We start from the raw sequence: 27,021 nt of genomic DNA, 5'->3' as shown, positions 1-27,021 counted from the left end.
CAGAAAAACGTACAAGAGAGATGATCTGGATGTAGCTTTTAATAGGGATGAAGAAAATAAGAGATCTTGTGAAAATTAAACAAGATTACGCTTCTTTTCTTCTAAAAACATATGGAGTATAATGAACCTCTTGTGGAAAGAAGGCATTTTCCTAATGATTTTACTGGGACCAAAATTTCTTCCTTAGAACATAATTAAAAAATGAGTTATTTTAGATAGCGGTTTTTGGTTATCTTGAAGCTTGGATAAAACTCTCTTGTAAGGTCTATAGAAATTAAATTCTTTAGATTTTTATCCCCAGGCTCTGTGAAAAGTATTTCCAGGCCTCTGAATTTTGTTATTGTCAAAAATACTGTATACATTTTGGTGTATTGCGTAACATGCTATTGTTTGGTAAATTCTGTTGGCAGAGTTTTYGGAATAGGGGAGGAGACAGGAAAAAAAGTGGAAAAGAGAATACAAAATAATATGAAGAAAGTAACTTAAAAAAAGACATGACTTCTAATTAAATTAAAATTAAATATCTCTGGCAAGCCCTGTTTCTTGCATTGTCTACCCATTTAGCTTTAAAATATATATAAATCAGATAGTCAAAGCAATAATTAACYATAAATCAAAGATCCTATTTCATTCATAATTATAAAAGAGTATTCTTCTTGTTTCGTTTGCTGGGGTGAAACCTTTTCAGTTATGTTTACATAGCACATGAATCAATGGCACTAATGAGCCTGATATGGCTGTAGTAATTAACTCAGATGATCTTCCCCTTTTTTTTTCTTTTTTTTTTTTCCTCCTCTGACTCTTTATAGAGAAAGACTATATAAGCATATGATCTTGAGTCAGGAAGCTGCTCTGCTGAGTTTCAAAATCAAATCAGCTTCAGCTCATGCTAAGTAATGACCCTCCCAGCATCTTTCAGCAGCAGGGTGCAAATTTATAATCTTCAGCATTGCAGCACAAAAGTTTTGCTACATGTATTATGGGAATATCTCCATTAGCTGCGGTATATGGCTATTTTCTTCACCTAAGAGTTGCAGCTAACAGCAAATTTGACACACACCACTCAGCTTTGCTCGGAGTGAGCAACTGGTAGGGAAAATAATCCCCGATCTGTTTACAAAATCAACATTTTAATTCTGCTTCACCATATTCATTCGTTACTGTGCTGTCTTGCAGCAAAAATATGGGGCCATGTTTTAATTGTATGAGGAAGCACCTTTTACCATTGCAAACTCAGACTTCTGCTATAATTTATTTACCCTGAAATTGTTCATCCTCCAGTCACCCAGATGCGGAGCAGAGACCACACAAAGTGACTTGGTTGACCAGTCATCCAGTTCATACTGTGAATTTTGAAGCTCAAGATCATGCTTGTTCTGAGCAGTTTAAGAAGAATTTGTATATCCRACTAAAGCTAGCCCAATCCACCTTTTCTGTTCCTTATTGTAGTCATTTATGTTGCTACATCTGCATCATGACAGCAGTAATTCGTATAGGAACATTACGTACTGCTTGAGGAACCACGGGCAGAGAATTAGTGTAGAAGTGAACCTGAAGCCAGTTCAATTTGTGAAGTATCTATTTCTTCCATCCAGTCTCTTGTTCCCTTCCACAACACCACTGCCCTTAATTCTTTCCCGAGATCTAAATATTTAAGTTACCTAGACTATATTTTTAGTACTGGTGAATCTGTAGCTTGACCCATGAAGTCTATGTATTGCTACAGATTTTTATTTTAATTATTATCATACAATTGCCCAAGGCAATCTGTGTGTTGACTCTAGGTAACAAAGGCAGAAAGAATTAGGCTATGACATTAGCAGAAGTTTTGTACAGTACTGCCAGAATTTCAAAAGGCCTCACGCTACTCTCAAGGCACACTCTTAAAAAAAMCCCAACAAAATAGATTAAATAATAAAAGATTTTATTCATTAGAGGTATATTCAATATTTAATGAGTAAAATGTTTGTCACAAACCTTTGATCTAATATTATTCAGTGTCTATAGAGTTGCTCAAGTAATGAAAGCATATATTCATGCTTCTCCCTCACATCTCTGCATGCTATGCTTATATGCTGTACTATGCTACAGACAGTGCTCGTTTTTCTCCATAGCGTGTTTAAACTTAACTCTCGAAGACTGATTATCACCGTTGCTCAGATGCTGCAGGTATCAGATCCCTGACAAAATGGTATGTTTGGACAAGTGGCATTCTCATGTCCCGGAAACCTGGAGTCCTGCCCTTTTAAATGAATATCAGTCATTTTCTTCTCGGTCAAAGGTTGTGATTTACACTAARCTGTAGTAAGTCACACTTTTAAATACAATTTTCACAATGATCATCAGGTCTTCAATCAGCTAAAGATTAATTTTGAAGTACAATCTCTTGGCAAAGCCTTTTTATAGTTTCCAGATTTTGCAAACAGCTGCTCTAAGTAACAAGAAAAATTCTATTAGCTCACACTTGCTTTTGAATGAATAAGAAAGGAATCAAAACATCAAAGATTATGGTTACCATTTTTGAATGCGGTCCTGATAGTTTTGCACACTGTGTTCTAACTCGATTGAAATGCAGTCAGGCCTTATTAAGATCAAACATTCAAGATAATGGAAGGCTGTGATCTTCTCCAGTATATGTTGTTAACTCATATTTAAGATGAATCTGTAACTTTAAATAGAAAGGAGAGATTTCTGCATATTGCATACGAAAATGTAATATTGGTAAGGTATATGGCACTTCTCTGAAGGTAAAAATGGCTTAGAAACATGTAAAATGTATCATGGCTCATTTTCAAAACATGAAAAATGTAATAGAAATATGTGAAAGGAATCATTCTTTTTTGCTTTTGAAGTGATTGAGGGAGGAGTCTGGGCAAATAGGGGAGGTGGGAGGCGTTCATTTGATTTCTACAGTTCAAAACAACTGAATATATAATACCCGATCAGCAAAGTAAACTTATGGTTGATTTAATATTATTTAGGGGACAATATGGGTTAGATGAAAAGAGAAACCTTGAGCCTAGGACCTTTGGGTGCTGATCCTGAATTTGTTATTTACCAAACGTGTAACTTCGGTGAGTCATAATGCATTGGGAGCACTCATATTCTCCACCCTTTAATGCCCTAATTCTAGAGAGAAGACTCTCAGCAGTATTAAACTCTGAATTCCTCATATTTGCCGTTATTTAATCCATAGCTTTTAGAAACCCCCTTGGTGACAGAAATCCAACAGTCATCCTAAAAGACAGAGACGTGAAAGGTTGTAGGGCAATTTCTTGATCCTTCTGTTGATAAAGGTCAAATATTTTTGAGAAGTATGGCATTAAACATATTTTTTCCATGAATATAATGAACTAAATACCAGACATATTTAAAAAGCTAATCTGCATCCTTTTGTCTAACAATATTTATTTCATTAAAAATGGGTACCCTTTTTGCTGATTTTTTTTTTCAGTCTAAGTCTGTTCATCTTCAATTGTCTATCATCAGCACATGGATAAAAATGTAGGATTAGGGGACTGAGAAACTCTCTAAATGGATGCAATGAGTCAGATCCTGTGCCAGTGAAGCTACACTGATTTATATATGCTGTGGATCTGGCCTGTGAATTTTACTTTTGACAGTAAACAGCATTACAACACAGTATTACAGCACAGTCAGGACTTTGTACAGGCACACTTCATGCTATAAAGCACTGGTTCAGCAGCCATAACTGCAATTATTTTTGTGTTGAATGACCTAATCCTCAGACATTGAATCAAACTGGAGACTTCCTATTAAAAGAATACCCCCAAATAGCAAAATTCAGCATGTGTTCAGAAAAGAGAACTATCTTTTTTTCAAGGCGGATGAAGAATCAGATTACTGTAGTTTAAGTATAAAATCTGGATCTCTGCAATTTTTCATGTGACTGATGATTAATGCACCAAATAGTGAGCACAGTGGCATGGCCTGTAACCTTCATGTGCCATAAGGTCTTCATAAGGCCTCTTCCTGGAATAGTTCTGCTAGTCCATACTAGTGTATGGAAGAAAGGAAAAAATTAATGCCAAACTAATCAGAAGTGGTCTCTTTAGAATTTGCACCCAGCTATAAATCTTGYTTTGGCAATATAGGGAAATAAATTAAGTGAAGGTGTTGTAACTGGAGTCTGTAGCTGGAGAGGACAGCAGCAGCCCTACACCAGCTTTCAGGTGTGTAATGTCTACTGTGGCTACATTCCCTCTTTGGAAATCACTAATGAAATTATTCTTTCACTCCCTGGTAGGTTCTTACTTTGCCTTTCAGTAAAAATTGGAAGATAAAGAATAGTAGTGAAGAGCAATTGAATTTAGTCTAGTAAGTGCCTTTTTCACTCTTAAGTATTGCTTTTTAAATTTCATTTTGAGAAATAAAGCTGTATTTAGTGTAAAYGTGAGGGATACTGGTGAGAAAAAAAAAGCAGTCTGAACCATTAAAAGAAAAAAATGTGTGCTTTTTGCTGCTATATAATTTTTAAATGACTTAGCGTCTTGTGCTATATTTAAGGAAGAAAAAAMTCTGACAGCTTTGACACCATACTACAGGTAAATGAAATTTTAAAAGGAGGATTTAGTACTCTTTAAGAAGGAAAAATGAAGTTTTAGCTTATAAGTTCCTGACAGACACTCAATTAAACTGAAAAGTGTCTTGCTATGCTTCTCCAGTATATTAAGGAGAAACTATTAAACGTGTTTTGCTGACTGCAGTATACTGCAATCCTGCAGTTTACATTGGTGGGCTGCTTTGTTGAGCAGCAGAAAACTCTACCTCCTTAAACAGTTGTAAAGAATTATGGCAAAATTTAATGTACTTTTGCTCTCTTATACTTGTGGTTACCTGTAGAGAAGACCTTAAATCCTCATATTTGCCACTTGAACTTTCACTTGTTCCCATTTTAAATAGAAAGGAAGCAGCAGTTGCTGAAGGTAGCCTAAAGCACAGATACTGAATTTTCATAGATTCTACCACATGATGGCTACTCCCTGGCAGTATTTGTCTTCATCTTAAAGAACAAATAAGATAAGGCATAGCTATCTGTCCCCCAAGTAATCTCTCATTTCCTGGCTCACTGAAGATGGCTGTCAGGATTGGAGAGACTTTCCAGCACATCTTTCTACAAATACTGATAGATAGATTGAGTTCCAGCACACATATGTTACTGTTGAGTAAAGATTATAGAATTATAGTCTCCTCACATTGGATACCAAGCTTATTGTCTGTCCTGAAAAAAAGAGCCATTATGTCTGCTGGACAAGACAGGCAACTACAAAAAGCTATTTTAGCAATTCCATAGTAGGAAGTTGTTCTTCCAGGCTAATCCTACAGCAGCACTCTAGTGCTACACTAACAGAAATACTGTTCTCTAGTATAATACCAGTAAATGAGAAATGCCCTTCGTTTGGCATTAARCTTGCTTTCTAAATTCACCTTCCAAAACAGCAGGGAAATTTACCCTACTGTTGTAAGTCAAATTTCAATGCAGATAAATATCTCATATTTCCAAAAATATGCCTTCAATTTGAATTGAAGGCAGCAGTCTTCAGTATTTCTTGACATAACATAATATACTATAAAATAGCTACTATGTTTCTCTCCAGAAATAGCTGTATTTTTCTAGTGAAAAAGGTGACTCTGATACACTGTATGTTGTATGTCAACACAGGATTTAAAGCTCACAGAAAGACTTCTACATGAAAGTCAGTATATAACTGTAAGCTATTATTATCCATTGGTGTAAAATCTCCTAAATCCCATGTGCACCAGACATAACACATCGTAAAGGTTAGAGATAAGGACCTGTCTTGATTCGTCACAGGGCATGTCTAATGCCTATTGTTTTGTTCCCATTGCAATCCTGTATTTCATAGTAGCAAGGAATAAGAAAGAAAGAAAGGAAAAGACTTATCATTTAGAAAAAAAATCAAGTCATTGTTTAAGATCTAAAACTAAATCCAATCTTCCAATAAACTATTAGCTTCCTTCAGCATTTCAGCAATCAGAACACAGATCTCCTTTACTGTTAGAACCAAAGGATTCATCTCTACCAGATGAAGCCTATTTTATAGTATACCAGATGAAGCCTATTATACAATAGCTATATTTTCTTAACAATTAGTTAGCTGAACCTCCTGATACACCTCAAGAATAGATCAGTCTAGTTTAGAGGGTAACAAGTGTCCCAAACTTCAGCTGGACTGGAATAAAATTCAGTCTGGTTTCACTGGCTGGAATGGAGCAATACCAGTTTACCCRTCTAAGAACTAGATCAAATTCTGCCAGCTTCTGCAGACTAATAGGTAAGAAGATTGCCTTCACACTTCTGGAATGGAAAGTATTAAAATGAAGAGAAGCCACAGGAATGTGCTGTGTGTATCACATTACTTTTCTCCTCAGAGCCATAGATGAGCTTACATATAAAAATTTTCATTTTTCCATCATCCTCTCCCTGATAGTGTCAGCTTTAGAGCTATGACTGCAGTAGCATAGGATGTTCTTAAAACTGTGCTTACTCCTTATCTCTGATACCCAGCAGCCCTCCTGTCTTCACTGAAATCCTTCTAAGATTTAGATCCCAGTCCAGAAATCAGGTCTAGTAAAAGAGATTTCTGTGCTTCTGTGAAGTTCCACTGTGATACTAAAGCCTTTGCTGTCCTGCCRGTCTTCACTGGTTCTGGCTGCTGCTATTTTATCTTGTCAGCTCCTGAGCTTTCCTAAGTGGTGAGCATATGGACAGCAATGGGAATAMACAAATGAAGGTGTTTTTCCCAAGATACTGAAGCACAGGTTTTGAAATCATTCTTGCAGATCAAGGTTAGACATTGACAGCCAATTAGTTGGTAATAGCCACCATTAGGCATGTTTGCACAAGTGGATGTAGCTAGAAATGTCAGCCAAATAGCAAAAAATAGTCTATATTTAATTTTGTAAGCTTCCAAACTAAATGATCCACTATGAAGGTCTCCAAGGCAGAGCAGTGCTGGGGATATATACACTGTACAATACCTGTATTTCAGTGCAACATTAGTACTTCCATTGGTAAGCACTTACAGTTGTCGTTGCTAATAGCAGCCCTAAACCACATGAAACTGATGTGAAACAATCTGGTAAGAGAAGAAGGCCTGATGGTGCCAAAATACTTGCAACAGCAAACACTAGCATACTTTTGGGAAGGCTACCTTATCAGTGTATTTGTCTACTTGAAGTACTTAAATAATCCCCTTACTAATAAGTATCTGCAAATTGTTAATGTATTTATCATCATGCAATATACTGGAATAGATGGAATAGAAAAGAATCCAAGAAAAAGCTGCCAAGCTGGCAGCCAGAGAGATCTGGTTACATTAGTTTTTTTTCATTCAACTGTATTTTTGATGCTCTATGGCTTGAGCACTAGTTAGAAGTTAAAAATTCAGAAAATATATTTGTTTGCTTTTATTCTGATAGGAAACATAGTTTTTTAGAAAGCGTTGAACTATAATTTAAAAAGGATATTATGTATACATGTGCATATATAAATATGTATATTTGTGTGCAAATCTTTTTGGCTGCCATGTATGTATTTTAATACTGTCTTTAACTACATAATGAGATCATATTTTTCTCATAGGAACCCTGTGTCATTCAGTGCACAGAATGAAAAAACAACTTGAAGTTAGTACCTGGGTATGTACAGCAATGAGCTCTCTGTTTTTGCGACTGTTTGTTACTGTAAGGTGCGCCAGCTGCCTTAAAGCTACCTCAATTATTTCTGTATAATCTTCAGTGAACATAGTATGGATATATCCCTAGCACAGAACATTTCATCTGTAAATGGTTAAAATTTTACCAAGTTGTAAGAAACTGAAAATAGTGTTGCGTAATGGCAAATGTTGGACATCCTTAATAATAGGTGGAACCACTATTGTCCGTAATAAATATATTTCTACTGCTATACAAGTCAGCAGGGTAATGGAAGGCTTTACAGCAAACAGGTATATTTATATCCTTGAATAACATCAGCTATCAAATTTATTCTGCTTTGGAGAGAGAATTTTCAAATTTGTTTTGAACCTTGGATTTATTCTGTTAATATACACATTTTAAAGGATTTGAACTAGCAGTGTAATGGCTTGGAATCTTTTAAGAATCCAAGATATTAACATCTTAATATTTTAAAATATAAAATTATTTTTCTTTCGTAGCATACTTTCATACACATGAACTCTGTCTTTTTAGCTAGCTCATTTATTACTTTTCCTTTTATGTTATATGACAGTTTTAATTAAATGAAAATTAAATTTCCATCTCCCTGGAAACTATCCTGAAAGAATGGCATCAAAGCCCTCCTACTTGCATCAACAATAATCTGCAGTAGGCTCTGTGTAGCAAATTCTTAGTGACATATGAGATGGAGTCCTGGCTCCACTGAAATCAAAGACAAAACTCCCATTGATTTCTGTAGGAGCTGTTTTTTCCCGTGATTTTCTCTCATGGTCTAGTTAAAAATGGAAGTCTGTGGTCAGCTCATGAATATAAAATACTGTATCAGCACTTCAGAGTCTGAATAGATGAACAAGCAGGCAGCATTTCTGATACTGGACATTTTATCATGTTGTTTAACTTGAAGCAGATAAATAGGACATCAGTGAACCTGCTCATTTGCTTAAAATATATATGTTAACTACATCAGTATGAATCTTATTCTGATATAATACTTTGAATTTGGCTAGTGGTTTCAATAAATGGTCTGTAAGCTGTCTACATAAAGAAAATATTCCATCATATAAAAGTGTATTTGTCAGTTTACAAAACACGTCGATATGAAGTAATCTATAAGTTTTTTCTGTAAGACTTATCACAACAGACCTCTTCTCTCTTTATCATTTATGATTCTTGGAGTTATAGATTATGTGGCTAGGAAGAGAATAACTCATGTAATTTACCACTGCTTGTCACAAACTCCTTTGGAGCCTTTGCRTTTCATCCTGCTGCCTTCAAAGGAGCTTTCTTTTGTAACGCTAACTGTTCCATGCAGATCTGCATTACTGGTTCTTGAATCAGTCCATATATTCTGTGGAGATTTGCACTGCTATGTTTTGGATACCCTGGAAAACACATTGAAATCCGTGAGGTAGAAGTGTGCTAGGGCCTTGGTTCAAAGTGTGTAGGAACAGAGTGCTTCAGTGTTAGCAAGTCACTTTGAAATTAACTTAATATTTAATAAAATTAAAACACTTCAAAGTAAAAATACCTTATTATTTTTATTTACAATGATCAAAGTAGACAACACAGTTAAAAAAATTCAAATTACTCGTGTCTTTTTGGTGGGCCAAGTTCAGCTTCCAGTGCTTGACTAAGCTGTTAGTAAATCRTGGAGAAATGGTCTTTTTCATCTGATAAGAGCAGTGTAAAATTGCAATATGAATCATTTCTGTATTTCAAATGTAGTCTTTTACATATATGTGTGACCCTAAACTATGCTGTATACAAATAAATGCAAAGGGCCAGTGCAGCTTTTAGTAACTAAAATATGAGCAATTAGCCACTTTAGAGTGAAACCAGTTAAGGAAAATGCTGTCTTTCAAAAGTACTGTGAAACGTCATCATTTCTTTACTAGATAAGAAACAGATGTTGGTGCAGTAGGATCGGCATTTAARGGGATATGATTATGGCAGATGGAAAAGGTTAAGTTCACATTCTCATGGGCTAGTGTGGATGGGACTAGAAGAGAGTTTGCCTATTTTACTGTGAAACAGTTTTGAACCTCTTAATGCTTCCTTTCTTCCCTTTGCACCTCGGCTAGTGCAGACAGAGCCCAGAGTGTGAGCTCCTGTTCTTTCTCGAGTGATTTAGATCTCTCCTGGATAGCTGTCCCCAAAGGATATGACTTGAAACATCATGTTTTGCCACTTGTTCAATTCTATGAGAGCAATTTTCTTTCTGGTTCTTTTAAACATTTATGTTGAATAGCTTGTTCAGAGTTTGCCAAAACTCTGCCAAATGTGAGGTTTATATGAAAGTCTTTCTGAGGCCAAGAATCAGAAGATCATAGCACATATATTGGAGAGCCTTGAGGAGAGAAAGCTTTGGGGAATARTCCACAGGGAAAAGGTGACAGTAGCTCTCCAGGAGTCCCTGTCARTTCCCGTTGTAGGAAGAACTGGATTGGGTTCCGGGTGATTCAGTGTTACCAGCCTCTGTGGTCTATTCTCTTTGTAAAAGTGAGAAATGTTTCTTATGAGATGTCCAGCGAGATTCAGGAAGGAGTAAAAAGCATAACAAACATTGTAGATGGTCGTTCTAAGCCCACAGTGTATTTCTTTCCCAGTGTATAGTATTAACAACTAGGAGCAAATACTTAATACCAACAAAACACCATCTGAATACAGTGCTTCTTTAGGAGAAGTGATGGGAGAAAGAATGCACAGATGAAAAGACAAATTCAGGTATCTAATGCATTTCTAGAAGGTATTCAAGTACTATCATCAGAGTAATTCAGCAATCTGTGGAATAAGACAGAACATCTTCTAATATTTTATCAAATTTAGTTTTAAATGTCAGAGCATACTGGTCTTTTAAAACATCATCACACCCTTTAATAGGCACACAAAGCGTATATTCCTGTGGAAATGAGATTTCTAGAGTTGTGAGTCTTAGTCCTGCCTGTGTTGCTGACAACTTTCATTACAGCGTATCCGCATGGTCTCTTGTGGGCTGCTGTGGGCAAGCTTCGCGCTACACTGCGATGCAGACTCCTCTTGCACTTGGGGCCAGGTTGGAGCAGTGCTGCAAGGCACATTAGCTTAAGGTCAGCGACAATCTTATCAGTTGCTACRTGGCTGTAATTTGGAGGAATCTGCACCTAGTCAGCATGGATCGTGGAGCTCATGTTTGCAAAATATCATGTAGACCTATATAATGTTTTGCTAGCTGAATGAATGTGCTGATGCCTCAGTTTCTGCAGTCATAAACTAAAAATAATATCACCTATGTCCCTTTCAGAGGCCTTGTGAGGATGCATTTACGTTTGATGTCTTATTAAGGCAATCCAGTCAAGGATGGATTATTGTCAAAACTCCGTTGTGTGTAAATGGCACTGCAGCCCCTACGTTTATGCAGCTCCCAATGACAGAAGTATCAGGTCAGAGTTTGTTGCTCAGATCCAGGAAGGTATTTGTAGGTAGTTGTTATAGGCCCCATGAGTCACCACATAGTTTCATTCTTAATTTTATTTCACTTGCTGTCTCCTAAATTGAATTGAAACATTTTCCCACTTGTAATATTCAAAGGTGTACAAATACTGTATGCAAGAGCACCTGTGACCTATTCATYGCTCAGCAGTGATAGATCTGGTAATAATGTGCTTGCTATTCTGGCTGTGCTGCACTTTGGTAACACCTAGGGTTTAATTGAAATACACTCTGACCTTGGTTTTGTTCGCTGGGCATAGAATGGACATAATGACTATGAATCTATGGAGGGATATTATTTCAAAATGTTGTATTACTAATTTTGGCTCCCAACACCCTTTTGGAAAAAAAAATCAAATCTCAGTAAAAAACAATGTGCTACAGTTTCATAAAGTCCTAAAACAAGCAATTTTCCAAAAAATTAACTTCTTATTTCTCTGTTCCTATTTTTTTTAACCAAAATGCTATCACAAGATGATAATTGCATTGCCCCTAACAGTTTCATATTCCTTCATAATTAAATAAACAGCTTGTAAACTGCAGACCACAAAATGCTTGTGTTCCGCTCTTACCTTAAGGGGTTTCCATAGTTACGAAGGACAAGAAGTTTAACCACCATTTGCCAGACTCGAGGCTATTTGAAGCCTTAACTTTTTATCTTTTGTCTTTTTCTCTTTGTCTCTTTGTTTATTAACAGAATAAAGGAGTAATTTGGACTCAGTTAGTCACTACAAATRCAATGATGCGAAATGGACTCTTGTGCTTTCATGTGTTATTAGCTGGATATGTTTCTCACCGAAGGTCTTCTAGAATAACACATGCTAGCAATACAGCCTGTAGTTACCAAGGGTATGAAATACATACCTAGCACTTCTCCAGCTCAGCATCAAATAACTCAGACCTTAAAAACAGGAGAGCACCTCTCTTAAGACAGTGTTACTGCATAGAAATATTTAGGCAGATTTTAAGTCACAGTTCAAAAAGCACTGCTGCAGATTTTGCATTGCTGCTCTAATATAATTCCCCTTCACCCTTCAATCTGTTCTGTTTTCCAAATTTACAAAATGAATTTGGAAAAAATGCACTTTGTAAATCACAAACATGATTTTTCATGCCACTGGCATGGACTATCCTCTGACTTGTTAATCTCAAAATAATCTCAAGATCTTTCTAGATAACTTCAAAGTTTACTGGAGCATCTCTGTTGCCAAAGCACAGAAAGTGCTGTTGATTCACAGCTGTATTATATGTTCATTAACCTTAAATAATTGGCACAAATATTTCTATCTCCTGCTTTATATTATCTGCTGAAGTCAAGGGCTCAACAAGGCTCGAGGAAACTGTACAAGTAACGAGAATGTTCAGCACTGACACATTCAGTAGGCAAATATGCAAATTGTAATTTAGGAAAGGATGTTAAACCCTCAGGCTTTGGGCTTTAAAAAAGATAAACACTAATTTTATGAGATTTGGAAGAAGCTTTCTTGAGGGCAAATATAYATTCTAATTGCCAATTTTTGTCCTTGATCTTCATTGTACCGGTTGCTTTTGTATATGTGTTGTTAGTCTATGTGGTGTTCTGATCTGACATTTCTTACATCTCTTTCTATAGACTGTGAACAGGGAGAAAACTTTGGAAGGTGCAGGGGCTGAAGTCTTGGATCCTGCCAATGTTACGCTTTTTTGCCTTTGCATCCTTTAAAATGCTGTATTGTAGCATTCCATAGTCTTAACCTGCAGAATTTTGCCTGCTAGTTAAAAATCTTGCAGTATTTTGTTGAAAATGATGTTGATTTACATAATTTAATCTTTCTAGATGAAAAAATGATAATACCCTATGAGACCAGAACTAGCTTTTTTAAAATGAAGTATTGCTGTAATACCTTTAAATAGATGTAATCTTAAATCATTGTTAGTCTGCTTAAAACAAAGCAGAACTGCTACAGCGTTCCAAGATAATGACCCCCATATGACAGGAGTGAAAACTGCAGTGTTTTGGAGCACTGCTTTGGACTGTCATTTAATTTTTTTTACTAAAGATTGGTTTTTTACTAATTTTGTTATGATTCACAGATGCCTTCCAAAAGGGAGTCTGTGAGTTTACTTTGATAATAAAGCAAAAAATGGATTARGAAGGCATTCTTTCAGTAATTATAGAGCTATTGTAACTTAACCGTTACCGAGGTATTTCTAGCATGATGATTTCCTGGAGGTGCTTACCTGACGTTGGTTTTTATCATGGTTTTCACGTGAGTGGTAGCAGCATGCTGCTGTAAGTAACTTAAAGAATTTTGTTTTCAGGGCTATTGCAGAATTTCTTCTGTTCAGTTGCCTTGTTTCTTCCACATAAATATCTGTCCAGAAGAATATAGAAGATGAAAGTGGGAAGAAAAAACCCCTCAGTTTTATCAACTGAATTAGCGAAGTGAAAAGAGTGAAGTAGGGCTTGAATAACCCAAGAGATCAGTGATAAGGTAAAAAAACCTTTCTGCCTGTATGCGGTTGGTTTGAATTGAGCCCAAGTCAATACAGAATGAAAATTCCTAGTGTCTACATGGGGTCTCAAGAAAATGAATCCAAATTAACTTTGAAAATGGACTCGCTAAACTGAATTACATTCTTTTATGGACACTGTTAATTAAAATTACAGTGGCCTTGATTCAATTGAGCTTAAATTAGATTCTAAATAAGATTGACCACACAAAGATTTAATGCAATATAATTAACCCATTTTCAAAGTTAATTCCAATTAAATTTCTAGAATGTTTCTGGGTGTACCTAGACTAGTACCTGTCTGTACTTTAATTTAATAAATGAATTTAGGTCAGTTCATGGTGGACAGCTCGTAGGTTGCTCCTGTTCACACCACTGTGAGCAGTCTCAACAGAGAGATTGGGACTATTTTGGCTTTTTCACCCTTCGGGTGACATAGTGGGAAAGTACAAGGACCTACAAAGAAATCAACAAATTCCTCTTAATAAAAATCAGTATTTCATACAGAAATATCCATTACATTTTATCTGATGTTTTCTGCATTTGTCCTACAAAATTAACAAATGTTACCAGTTGTATTGAGGATACAATGTGAAATGAAGCTTGGGAGTAAAAGAAAATTAAGGGACTTGCCAGACTGATGTAGTCTGAAAGTCTGTTAAACCTCTTGATTTCTGTCTAAAATGCAAATAATCTTGCCTGGACCAACGTGCACTAAATATCTCAATTTTTAAAAAGGTCTATTTCAGGTTATTTATGTTAGCTGAATTTCTGGAGAAAACTGCAAACCTCAGGAAGATGTAGTAGAGAAAAAATGAAATTGTACTGGAAAATAAGGGGTTAAAATCATGCTGAAAAAGAAAGCTGTTTTCTGTAAAACAAAATGAAAGAACAGACGAAAAAGGCAGACTGGATCAAACTCATCCTTGATTGAACTCCCCTGAAATCAGTGGTGATTCAGTAGGATTAAATGTGTCCAACCACATTTAGGTCTTACAGGTCAGTGTCTTACTAGCTCAGCTGAGTCTTAGATGGTTTGCAGAAGGGAAAGACGGAAGCATCTATGGTATAGCAATATCAGCTCAACCTCCTGCACTTCAAGCTCCAAGGGGCCGTAGGGAATCCTGGCTGTGTCCCATAGCCAACCAGTGAGACACATAAAGAGGAGAGCAATTTGCATGGTGAGTGTCTCGATTTACYTAATCTCCTGAGTAATCAATTTGCATTGCAGGGCTGCCTATCTAGCACTCCATGCCCTCCACTGCATTTAACTAAAAATAAAATAAAAACCAAATAGATAAAAGCTGCTGGGCTTTTAAACCTCCCAGGTTGTTAGGCATTATTGCAATGGCTCCCCAAACTGCTGTTGAGACTTTTAAAGTCCTACAGCAATGAAAAAGGAAAACTGATTTTTAAGAATGGAGGAAAGGATACACAGCTGTATAGTTGCAATGATGAGTTTTCACTGTAAAATAGTCCATTCAAAAAAAAAAAAAAATCAGATGGGAACCAATCTATGAGAAAAATGAAACAGGAGATTAAGAAGAGAAAGACTTGCAATCATACTTTAGCCAATCTATTTACAGATTTTGCATGAAGTTTATTTTAACACTCTATTAAGAACATAGCATATTATTCCTTTGTTGGTGGCACAGAAATTCTAAAACAAAGTGGCGTTGTTGTACCGTATATAGACAGGGAACAGCATGCAAAGTGTTTGCAATTCTCTTGAGGTGAAGAGTGCTGTTCTTTGGGGGCTGAGCCAGGTGGAAAGGAATTTCATGACCAAAAGGCAGAAGGTATGGTGAACAAACCCATAGCGACGTGCTTCCCCCAGCCCACCCCTTCACAGCCATATGGGGACACGCATCTGAGGTTGCAGGAGCATCTGCAGAGCAGATGTCGATTGAGGATTTTTGACCCCAGTGGAGCTCCTTGCCCACAGTTCAGTCTCTGTTCAGGGACAAGGGTTTGCTCTAAMATATTTCAGTATTTTGTGCAGCTAAAACGGATTCTGTGGCTATTTCCTGGTATCTAGACTAAAACTCTCCTGTCTTCCCCTGCCGGCAGTGCTGCCGAAAGGGGATCCGTCTGAAATCCTGGGGCGTTCAGGGTTCCTTAGAGTCAAAAGAGTCACCTCTGCATAAGGTCGTCCTGGGATTTAGGCCTTTTCTTTTATTATTACGCTTCTTGCTCTGCTCTATACAGAAACTATTTTCAATGCTCCACTGCTGATACTACCGGAAGAGACTTTCCAGCATAATTAGCTGCTTGACGTACCTCACTCCTCTTCATATATTTGGAAATCTGCCATTCAATTTGTAGTTGTAGAGTGGCTTGTTTACTAAAAAAATGCAGATATCTTTGCAAAGGGTTTTCCTCAATAAGCTTTTTAGAAAGGTATGGTGTACAGCATAYATAACTGTGCTATATAAAGTGAAGGAAAGGTGACTTTTCTGAGTGCATCCACATGTTGTCAATTTAGTTGTAAAAAGTGATTTTAATGCTCCTTATCCTGGAACTTTCTGGCACAAGCCTGGAGGAGAATTACGATGATTTAATTGAATTTTTGTTGAGATTTAATCTGTGATGTAGTTATGATGGTTTAATTGTATACAGATAATTTAATCACCTGATGCGTCCTTTRTATACTTTCAGTATAGCAACATGCAGCATTACATCCTGCTTTTATATGGCAGATGCACAGCCATCAACCAAAGTGTGTTAGATGAAACTATATCATAAACCATGTATTGTATAATGGATTATGGCCTGTACATTTATCTATGATTGAAAAGAATCTGTGTGTTTGACATAGTGGCATAAAACCATGGTCTTTGCATTGCTCCACTGCTGAGATAATTCTTCGTAGAACACCAGAAAGCTAAGTATGAGTTGCCAGCAGCAGCTAAACTGCCAGTATGGCAAGTAAGGATCACTGGAGCTTAGAAAAATGTCTTTGCTACCTGCCATATCTCATTAGGCTGATGTTTGGGATTGGTATGGGACTTCTTTTCTGCAATCAAAGTCCACTCTTAAAGGAAAATCTGCCAGTGATCGGAATGGTTATAGCAACTTTACTCTGGTAAAATAACAAAAAATGAGCAAAGCACATCAGGTCTAAGGCCTAATTACGAAAAACAGAAAAATGAATTGTCTGTTCCCTTTCAATACACCTTAGGAAGGCTTCTCTGCACACACATGTTCAACAAAGTTCACTTGTAGTAGCATAACTGCTAATTTCTGCAAGCTGTCCCTGAAGAAAGCTGCACTGCACCTCTCTGCAGAGGCCGATTAGCTTTGTCATTAATTCCTTTGGCTTCTGTATTGGCTCTTAAGAAGTCAAAACGTTTTGCTCAAAGGCAAATACAAATTACATTGGGACTAACTGAAGAAGTATCAGATAAGCTAGGAGCTAGGAGAGGAGAACGTGCGTATCAAGTGCCTGTTTGAGTAAAGGTTTGCTGAATTCTGTGGAAATAGAGAACAAACATTCCTATGTATGTATGTGTGTGTATGTATGTCTCCATGACCATAAAATATACATTACTGTACTAGAATGACAGATAATATATACTTTGATAATTAGAGCAATTCCAGGACCAGATTTAAGGTCATATTTGGAAACATAATTTAATAATTGCATGGTATATGGGGAAGTCACTGTGCCGTAAGGATTATCTTCAGCATTTTAAACTCCTTCTTAGATAAATACACCAGAGGGCACTAGTGTTATTGAATTGACCATAGAGAGTTGATGCTTTGGTACCAGAAAAGTGCAAAAATATCCCTCAGAAGACGAAGAGTGTCAACAGAAACTAAAGAAGCTGGTTGATGGTCTGTGTTCTATGGCTTTATAAAGCTAAACCTTCCTGTGTGTCTCTAGCATAATAGAAAGATACTGAATAGCAAATTACTCTAGTACAGAGTTCCAGATGGGTCTTTATGTAACGCCCATTAAAATATTTCCATAATTTTCTTCAGAGCTTTAAATGATTTTTCCACTGTGTTTTTGCACTGGCTACATTTTTTCCCCAGTGTATTACTATAATTTAAAATAACTCTGATGTAAAATAACTGCATAAAGACTTCCAGAATGCTTAAGCTCTGAACTGTAGAGAGCTACCAATATAATAGAGAAAACCTTCTTAATACATTCATATCACCACAAAGAATCTCATTGCAATGTATTACGTGGCTCATGCAAAGTTCACAGGATGGAGGTGAGAGCTTGCAAGCAGTCGCCTGTCCTAGTTTCTGTTGGCATGGTGGCTTTTTTGCATCATCAGATCCCCTGTACTTCAGCAGTACCAAGGCCAGTTAATGTGGTCATGCATTTTGCTTCCCAAAGCRGAGGGAAAAAATTTAGTATAGTAATGTATTGTAGTAATGTAATAAATCCCAAGTTAAATCAAACAGTGGCCACAAAAGATGAGATTCACTCTAACTGCCTCTCACAATGAGAAAAAAAAAATCAGAGAGGAATAGCAATATCTCTTATATATTAAACAGGATGTAGCCAGAGGCAGAAAAAACAAACATATCCAAACATAGGGAAACATATCTAGAACTTTCTGTCCACATATCAGTATATGGCAGTCCTGACTTTAAACTTATACACTCAAGGCAACAAATACGAAGTCAGTGAGCAAGTTTATATTTGACGTATACATACATTTAAATAATGTAGAAACGTTCCCTAAGGGGCTTTGAGAGAGCACAGTGTTGAGATGTATGGCTGATTGAGACATACTTAGCACAGGACCCAGGGGAGAAAAGTAAACGTAAATGCCAAAGGCTAGTTTGGCCTTCAGCACAAGCAAGGAGCTGTTCTGTGTGACTAATTCATTTTTTGATCCAGGAATCAAATGTAGGGAATTTAATTCAAGATAAAACCAAAGCATTTCTTTTCAAAAACTTTTTGCAATTGAAACGTGGAAACATTTTGCTTTGGGTGGAACAGATYATGCTAATCAGGCTCGTAACTCATAAGGTTTTTATGTTCTTTTCCCTATGCCTGAAGCATATGGGTAGTGATGGAAGGTGAAAGTTCGGGTGGAGGTGAAGGGCATGGTGGGATTTCTAGCTGCCTTTGAGAGCTAAAAGTAGGAACAGGAGGGAAGTGCCTTGAAGTACTTGCAGCATGGTTTGACGTGCCTGACTTTATGGAGACTGGCAAAAAGGCAACTGAAGGAAGTTTGTGTATACACTGGCTGATGTTAAAGGTGCTTGCTCTCTCATATCCTTTCTTACTGTTGCTACACTTTCTTGTTCCAATAATCCCAGTTTTCCTACTTCTGCAAGGGGTATGTAGGAATGAGACTAGAAAGTAGCAAAAAGAAAGGTAGAGAAGCTATGGTATCTTACAAAGTTAGCATTTAATAACAAATGGCATGAGATAAAACATGAAAGAATCCTGTATTTTTGCAAGCCAGCCCCATGCCATGCCAGCTATACAGCGATAGTTGGTGGCCCTGAAACTTAAGATAGCAGACTGCGTTCTCCTCTCAGTTACAGTTACAATGAAGATAATAAAATTGCAGCAGTGCAATGGTAAAAAGATTGGTTCAGTGTGTTTCTGTATCTGTTTTATTACTTGTTAATGGGATTCATTATTCAGTCCAAGTCCTTAGGGGATAAGATTTAAAAGAATTAAGAAAAAATGAGAGAGAGAGAAAAAAGACAAATCTACCGAATAAAACAAAACTAGAGACAAACAAAAAGGTTAATACAATCATATTAATGATCACAGAAGTTGGTTAATAACTATTCAACAGCAAAATTCACGGATCACAGATCTTAACTGAAGAGCCTGAAATTGGTATTATTCTCATCGATGTGATTTTGTCGACTTCAACAGGCAGATTCTTCGTCATGACGGTGTGAGATAGGAACTTGGTCCTTTTCACCCTCATTCTGCAATTCTTTTTATTACAGTTTTTTTATGGAAGGGAAGTTGTCTTTCAGTGAATTTTAGTTGAGAGTGTTTCTCCCTCTGTTGTCATCAGCACCGCTGAAGAGATTAATGACCCTGTAAACCTGTAGTAGAAAGGAAGGCAGGTGCCGGTGCCAGCCCTCGTCAGGGTCTCGTACATTATCCTAAACCTGTGAAGCTGATGTTCTGSAGTACAGTGGTTAGCTCTTGGCAGAGGGAGAGGATAGAGAGCTGGGAGCAGTAACATCTGACACCGCAGCCACAGGGTTCTCCAGAGACATCTGACAAAAGTGTAAGCCATGGAGAGAGAAGTTCAGTGACTTGCCCAAGGCTGCAAAACACATTAGTTTCATGAATCTTTCATAACAAGACTGATGTTTTATAAATAGCACTTATAGAGCAGATCAAACAAACAGATACAGCCCCGATCTTCCAATTACCATTCACACGTTTTTTTACCATTATATTGGCTTTCTCTTCAGTAAATTATTAAACATGAGAGGAAAACGCTTGCTAGGTCTGAAACACTGTAACAAGTTCAAAAAAAATGAAAAAGTAAATTCTCAAAAATATATTGTCTGAATATATAATTAGAAAAAAGTCTTTGCATTAAATGAAATGCAAGTTAATATATTTTCTTTTTGTTTGGGTTTTTCAAGAAAGATGGATTTTTACACAAACTAAAACAATTTAGAGCTTGGAGTAGATAACCTTAGTCTGACAATGTTTTGTTCTACTGAATACATGTATTATGCATTTTGGTGCTCTGGGATATAAATATGCTTTAAGCTAGCTGTAATTTATAAGACTTCACTTTTGGCTGATTTATAGGAAATTTCATTAATCTCTACAGCGGAGGGACCTTGCAGTGAGCAGCAGATTGAAAATGAACTGAGGGCTGGGGGTTTTAAAAGCTACCACAAATGAATCAGGACTGAAAGACTTTGAATGGTAATGATCATTTGTAGTGGAAAGGTCTTTTTTCCCCATTGCACTAAGATCCGTAGGATGGTTTTTAGAGGTACCAATGAAATTGTCAACTCTGCAGCTACAGAGATATTTTTCAGCACTTAAATGGCTATTCTTATTTCTGTTCAGCACACATTTACTAACGAGTGTTTCTCTGCTGCTGCTTCCAAACAAAGAAATGGAGGAGGAAATATCATGAAACTGGATTATGCTGTTTAACAGTAGGGGAGGAGTGATGCTCAGCATTTCACACAACCTGTGTTTCATTTGCATTGTTGTTTTTTAAATCTGAACAAAGCAAGATCTGACCCTAACTTTTGCATCAGCAGCTATAATTAGTACTAAAGGCTTTGTCATGCAGCAGTCACATTTGGAACAAGAGTTTCACCATACTCAACAGGAGTCTCCACTTGCTCTTCATAGTGTCTGTTAAGTCCTGTCTTAGAATGTACAGAAAAGGTTAAAGCCTTACCTTTGGATACTTTTATGATTCTTGTCTTACTCGTTTTTGCCTATTTTGTCTTGTCACTACTTACAACTCTCTTCTTGAGTTAGAACATTTCTTTTAGGTATCCAACGTAGTTGAACTTGTTATCTGCTAACCAGCTGCATATATTATAATTTGGAATGAGCAGGAAAAAAAATGTCTGGATATGTCATATCTCATTGCAAATTACAGCTGACACAGCTCTATGGGAAATAAAGTATGAGAATTTGTAAAAATTGTAGCTATAGAATTTGATGAAACTGGTAGAGTTGACTGAAAAGACTTGAAAAGCCTTTGTTTAGAGAGTGCATTTAAATATTCATAATTAATTTAATGTTCTCCTTTTGCCTTTTTTTCTTTCAGGCTATTCAAACTCCAGAAGGACCAATACCAAATAAATTATGAATGTTGAACAAGATGACCTTACATCCACAGCAGATAATGATAGGTCCTAGGTTTAACAGGGCCCTATTTGACCCCCTGCTTGTGGTGCTGCTGGCTCTTCAGCTTCTTGTGGTGGCTGGTCTAGTGAGGGCTCAAACTTGTCCTTCAGTCTGCTCCTGCAGCAACCAGTTCAGTAAAGTGATTTGTGTTCGGAAAAATCTGAGAGACGTGCCAGACGGCATCTCCACCAACACCCGGTTACTCAATCTCCATGAGAACCAGATCCAAATCATTAAAGTGAATAGCTTCAAACATCTGAGGCACCTAGAAATCCTGCAGCTCAGTAGGAATCACATCAGAACAATTGAAATAGGGGCTTTCAATGGTCTGGCCAATCTCAATACTTTAGAACTCTTTGACAATCGTCTGACCACTATCCCAAATGGGGCTTTTGTATACCTGTCAAAACTGAAGGAACTGTGGTTGAGAAACAACCCCATTGAAAGTATCCCTTCCTATGCTTTTAACAGAATCCCTTCTCTCCGGAGATTGGATTTGGGGGAATTGAAAAGGCTTTCGTATATCTCAGAAGGTGCCTTTGAAGGTCTGTCCAATTTGAGGTATTTGAACCTTGCCATGTGCAACCTTCGAGAGATTCCTAACCTCACGCCACTTGTGAAACTGGATGAGTTAGATCTTTCTGGGAATCACCTGACTGCCATCCGGCCAGGTTCCTTCCAAGGGTTAATGCATCTTCAAAAATTGTGGATGATACAGTCTCAGATTCAAGTGATAGAAAGGAATGCTTTCGATAACCTTCAGTCACTTGTGGAGATCAATTTGGCACACAACAATCTAACGCTACTGCCTCATGACCTGTTCACACCACTCCGTCTAGAAAGGATACACTTGCACCACAATCCTTGGAACTGCAACTGTGATATCCTTTGGCTCAGCTGGTGGATTAAAGACAAGGCACCCTCCAATACTGCATGCTGTGCYCGTTGCCACACACCTCCCAGTTTGAAAGGAAGGTACATTGGTGAGCTGGACCTGAATTACTTCACATGTTATGCTCCAGTCATAGTGGAGCCACCAGCGGACCTCAACGTCACAGAAGGCATGGCTGCAGAGATGAAATGCCGAGCATCAACCTCGCTGACCTCTGTATCTTGGATTACTCCAAACGGATCTGTAATGACGCATGGGGCATACAGAGTTCGGATTGCTGTGCTCAGTGATGGCACATTAAATTTTACAAAGGTAACCGTGCAAGACACGGGTTTGTATACATGCATGGTGAGTAACTCTGTTGGGAATACCACAGCTTCTGCCACACTGAATGTGACTGCCCTGGATAACCCTGGTTACACGTACTTTTCAACCGTCACAGTAGAGACTGTGGAACCTTCTCAGGATGAGGCACAGACCACAGAGCAGGTTGGGCCCACRCCAGTTACCAACTGGGAGACCACTAACATGACAACCTCACTCACTCCACAGAGCACAAGATCAACAGAAAAAACATTCACCATCCCTGTGACGGACGCAAACAACGGGATCCCAGGAATAGATGAGGTGATGAAGACTACCAAAATCATAATTGGTTGTTTTGTGGCTATCACGCTCATGGCTGCTGTGATGCTGGTAATTTTCTACAAAATGAGGAAACAGCATCACCGGCAGAACCATCATGCTCCAACACGGACTGTAGAGATCATTAACGTGGATGAYGAGCTTACAGGTGACACACCCATAGAGAGTCACTTGCCCATGCCAGCAATAGAGCATGAGCACCTAAATCACTATAACTCTTATAAGTCTCCTTTCAACCACACAACAACAGTTAACACAATAAATTCAATACACAGTTCAGTGCATGAACCGTTATTGATCCGAATGAACTCAAAAGACAATGTACAAGAGACTCAAATCTAAAACATTTATGACATTATGGGGTGGGAGGGGGGGACAACAAAAGACAGTTTATAAAAGAAATGACACAAATGACTGGGCTAAATCTACTGTTTCAAAAAAGTGTCTTTACAAAGAAAAAGAAATTTATTTATTAAAAATTCTATTGTGATCTAAAGCAGACAAAATTATGTGTATTCCTCAGAACCTGTTTTTGCTGCACTTATTTACCCTCCTCCTTCCCTTTTCCCTCCCTAACCTACCCTGATTCCCATTTGCCATATTTTTCATAGGAGATCTTGATTCCCTAAAAGAACTGGTCTARGAAATTTTGTAAGAATTCTGTTACACTTTGGGAACTTTTATGGTGAATTCTAGTTGTGAGATTCGGTCTATTTTGTCAATTTTTTTTTTCTTTTCCTTTCACATGCCCTTTTGAAATTATTCGACAGGGAATGATATATTAGCAGCAACTTTACAAAAGAGAAAAAAAAATAAACAAGTAATTTTTTTTTCATGTAGTGACCTTCTCTGTATTTACCAAAAGGACCATTCTGTGAAGAAGTGGGAAAAAGTTTAAAAAAAAAAAAGGAAAAAAAAMCAGGAAATTAATATACTTGTGCAAACCTGTGAAACCCATGATCTTTTAAACAACTCTAGAACCAGAATTTGTAGTTCAAACACTAAACTAAGATTATAAATAAAATATTGTTTTTCTGTACTTGGATATAGCTCATTTTTAGCGTGACTTTAAACATATTTGTTAAAATTTTTACAATCTTCTTCTGTGATGGTCCGATACATAATCACTTTAAAGAGAATAATTCAAATATTTTGAATTATTACCGAAGAATAACATAGTTTTCATTTTAGTATATGTAAACAACATACTGACAAACAAGAATGCTTGACTCTTAATGCAAAATTATGATGATTCATTCTAACAGTATTTTCATTTATCTCCTTTGTGTTGAGAGATATATTCCACAACATCCAGAAAAGTTCTACAAAAGTTCTACAAAGAACTTACTAAACAACGCTGTTTTTCTGTTACCTGTAACTGTCAGTAAGAAAAATTCATCTTTGTTTCAAAGCTAGTGTTTTCCAGGTCAGTTGTTTTGGTAGCCCTTCTAGACATAAATATAACATTTGTTATACATATATAATATGTATATATAATACATATATGTAGATGCATATATGTATATATAATACATATCAGATCCGCATCCCTGTGTTCAAAATGATACCAGAATACTATTAAAGGAGTAACTCACAGGAAGAAGTCTGAGAATTTTGGTTTAACAAAGAAGAAAATTTGAAAAAACAGACTCAGCCAACTCAGACTCATTTACTAATAGGAAATGTACACCCTTTTCCTTTCTTTTTATATGTCTTCTGGATTTACCTTACTGGTGAATACCCTACTTGTATGCTGAAAGCTAAAAGGACAGCTCTGTGTAAGAGACCCAGCTGTCAGGAGACTAGTCTTCCAGGTGTAGAAGTTCTGCTAGATTAAGCTACTTCATGTGTTTGCAAGTGAGTAAAAGAATTTTAAGAAGATTTAGAGTAGGTAAAATAATCTTATGTATCAGGTCTGAAAGTCTTTTCACTGCTTTCCTTACTTAACTGACTATGAGTCTTGGCGTGTTCTGCAAGGTAAATAATGTTCTTGGTTTTTATCAAAATCTCTTTGGAGCATTCTAGTATACAGGAGCATGCAGGGTGAAGACCCTACTGAACAGTATAATTCTCTTCTGTAAACTTAAGAAGGAATTTCTACCAAATAGTTTGAGAGGGTAAATATCTCTTATAGGATGCACAGTTCTCAAGGTTGCAAATGAATGTTAGAGGAAGAAGACCTGATTTAAAGACACCGCTGGAGATAGGTGACAATGAATCACACCCTGCAAGGACTCTGATAAGTATAATGCACGATGAAACCCCAAGTCGKATAATAATCGCAAAGAAACATTTGGCAAGACATTATTCTTTGATGTAGTATATGAAAAATAATATCTACACTACGGGAATTTTAATAGAGRGCAAAGATAGACCTGAATGTGAAATGCTGAAGTAGTCATTCCTAGCTTGGCCTCCTGTTTCTTCAAAGTACATTAGAGCATTTCATTAGTAATCTCTTTCAAGCGTTGTGATAAAGTCTGTGCAGAGACATTGCAAATACATTGCTGTTGCCCATCTGGTAGTAACATCATGTCCAATATATTCTTACAACCAATGCTTATCTGACAGTATACAAAAAATTTTTTCTAGAAAACCTATATCTGGGCCATCTGTAAACAACAAGTTTATGTTAGAAAATAATGGCTACTCTCTAACTAGTGTTTGTTAAAGTGACTTGTGGTCACCGTGGTTTTATAAACATACAGCTTTTACAAACTCCTGAAGATTAAGTGGAAGAGGCTTTAAAAAAGAATGAATAACTATTGCAAAGTGGGACACAGGAGTCTTGATTCCTCTATTAATTGATACAAAATAATGTCAGTGACTGCTTTAAATAATATATACATTCTTACTGAGTGTTAATCATTTATATTGGCTAATCAAATAAAAACTGCGTATCTTTTAGATATTTCTATTTGCTCCATATAAGGTTACGTAAAAGGCCTTTTGGTGTGTTTGGTTGCAAGAGGATATATATTCTGTAGAAACTATACTAGCTATGACTTTCTCAGGGAAGACATAACTTTTCCGCCTTGCAGCCCTAAAGATTATTTATGATTCCTTCCTACTTCTGTAAGACGCTTGTTACATTTGCAGATTAACGAAGTGATAGAGAACATCACAACTCAAGTTACGAGCAGAGCTCRGCACTAATGTGAACGGAGCGCTCTGCAGTCTGGTTTTGCTGCTCAGATCACATGCCACTGCAGCTTGCTACTGCTCCTGAGGCTGCGATGTTAAGATTGAAGGAATGAGTCCCTGTATGGCAGAGCACAACAGCTAGAAAGCTCTCATGAAATTTTCCTTGCAAGTAGATGGGGTATGATGTAAAATAAATTGTGCAACAAAATTGTGATTCACAATTCACAATGCAAGATAGTCGTTTTATTTTTCTTTAAAAAAGGAGAAAAAGGTTTTTTTTTAATTTTATATTTGAAAATTATCATGGTGTTGATTTTTGGGGTTTGGGGTTTTTTTCATTTTTTTACTAAAATATTTTACTGYATTAAAAATTATGTAGTGGTTTTTAAGATTCCCTTTCCCATTGATGGCATTATGGGTTAATCACAGCATCAGAAAAGGGATATCTGAATTAATATGATATTTAGATTTAGCTTCAAAGTCTTATGAAAATATTTCACAACCACTGTCACAAACCTTTCTATATCAAGTATAAATAGTCCTGCAGTCTTTTAAATGATGAGGGTGGAAAATCTTTCCAACCTATTAGCCCTTTTCTAAAATTTATATTCTGGTATTTATGTGTCATGGGAAGTTTGTGAAGTTTAAATTTGTAAAGTAAGTAGATGATACCTTCATGTAAAAGCTGCTCGCATCATGACAATAATACTGCACTAAAAAGTTACCAGCAAAAATCCCCAAGACRAACAAAAATCTTTATTCAGCTGGTGCAAGATTCTTGCTGCCCTCTCCATAGTTACCTTGTTTCTTCTAACGTTTTGCT

The 27,021-nt window shown here is 36.9% G+C and overlaps 1 protein-coding gene across 3 annotated transcripts in view; it reads left to right on the top strand.

The window, feature by feature from the left end:
- The window catches only part of LRRC4C (leucine rich repeat containing 4C), a 99,893-nt gene extending 76,493 nt beyond the window's left edge, over positions 1-23,400 (top strand). For 2 of the 3 annotated variants that reach the window (XM_085321883.1, XM_085321882.1), the window contains one exon: positions 21,438-23,400. In XM_085321883.1, the coding sequence (XP_085178009.1) occupies positions 21,480-23,396 (1,917 nt within the window). In that variant the 5' untranslated portion in view covers positions 21,438-21,479 and the 3' untranslated portion in view covers positions 23,397-23,400. Of the gene's footprint in view, positions 1-7,638; positions 7,684-21,437 lie in introns of those variants that run through there. The other variant, XM_085321884.1, reaches the window with a different exon arrangement.
- Positions 23,401-27,021: the final 3,621 nt, after the last annotated feature.

This window comes from Rhea americana, unplaced genomic scaffold (assembly GCF_003343005.1).
Source record: "Rhea americana isolate MKP2758 unplaced genomic scaffold, rheAme1 scaffold_72, whole genome shotgun sequence".
NCBI classification, from domain to species: Eukaryota; Metazoa; Chordata; class Aves; order Rheiformes; family Rheidae; genus Rhea; species Rhea americana.
This window is presented reverse-complemented; position numbering and strand designations above follow the sequence as displayed.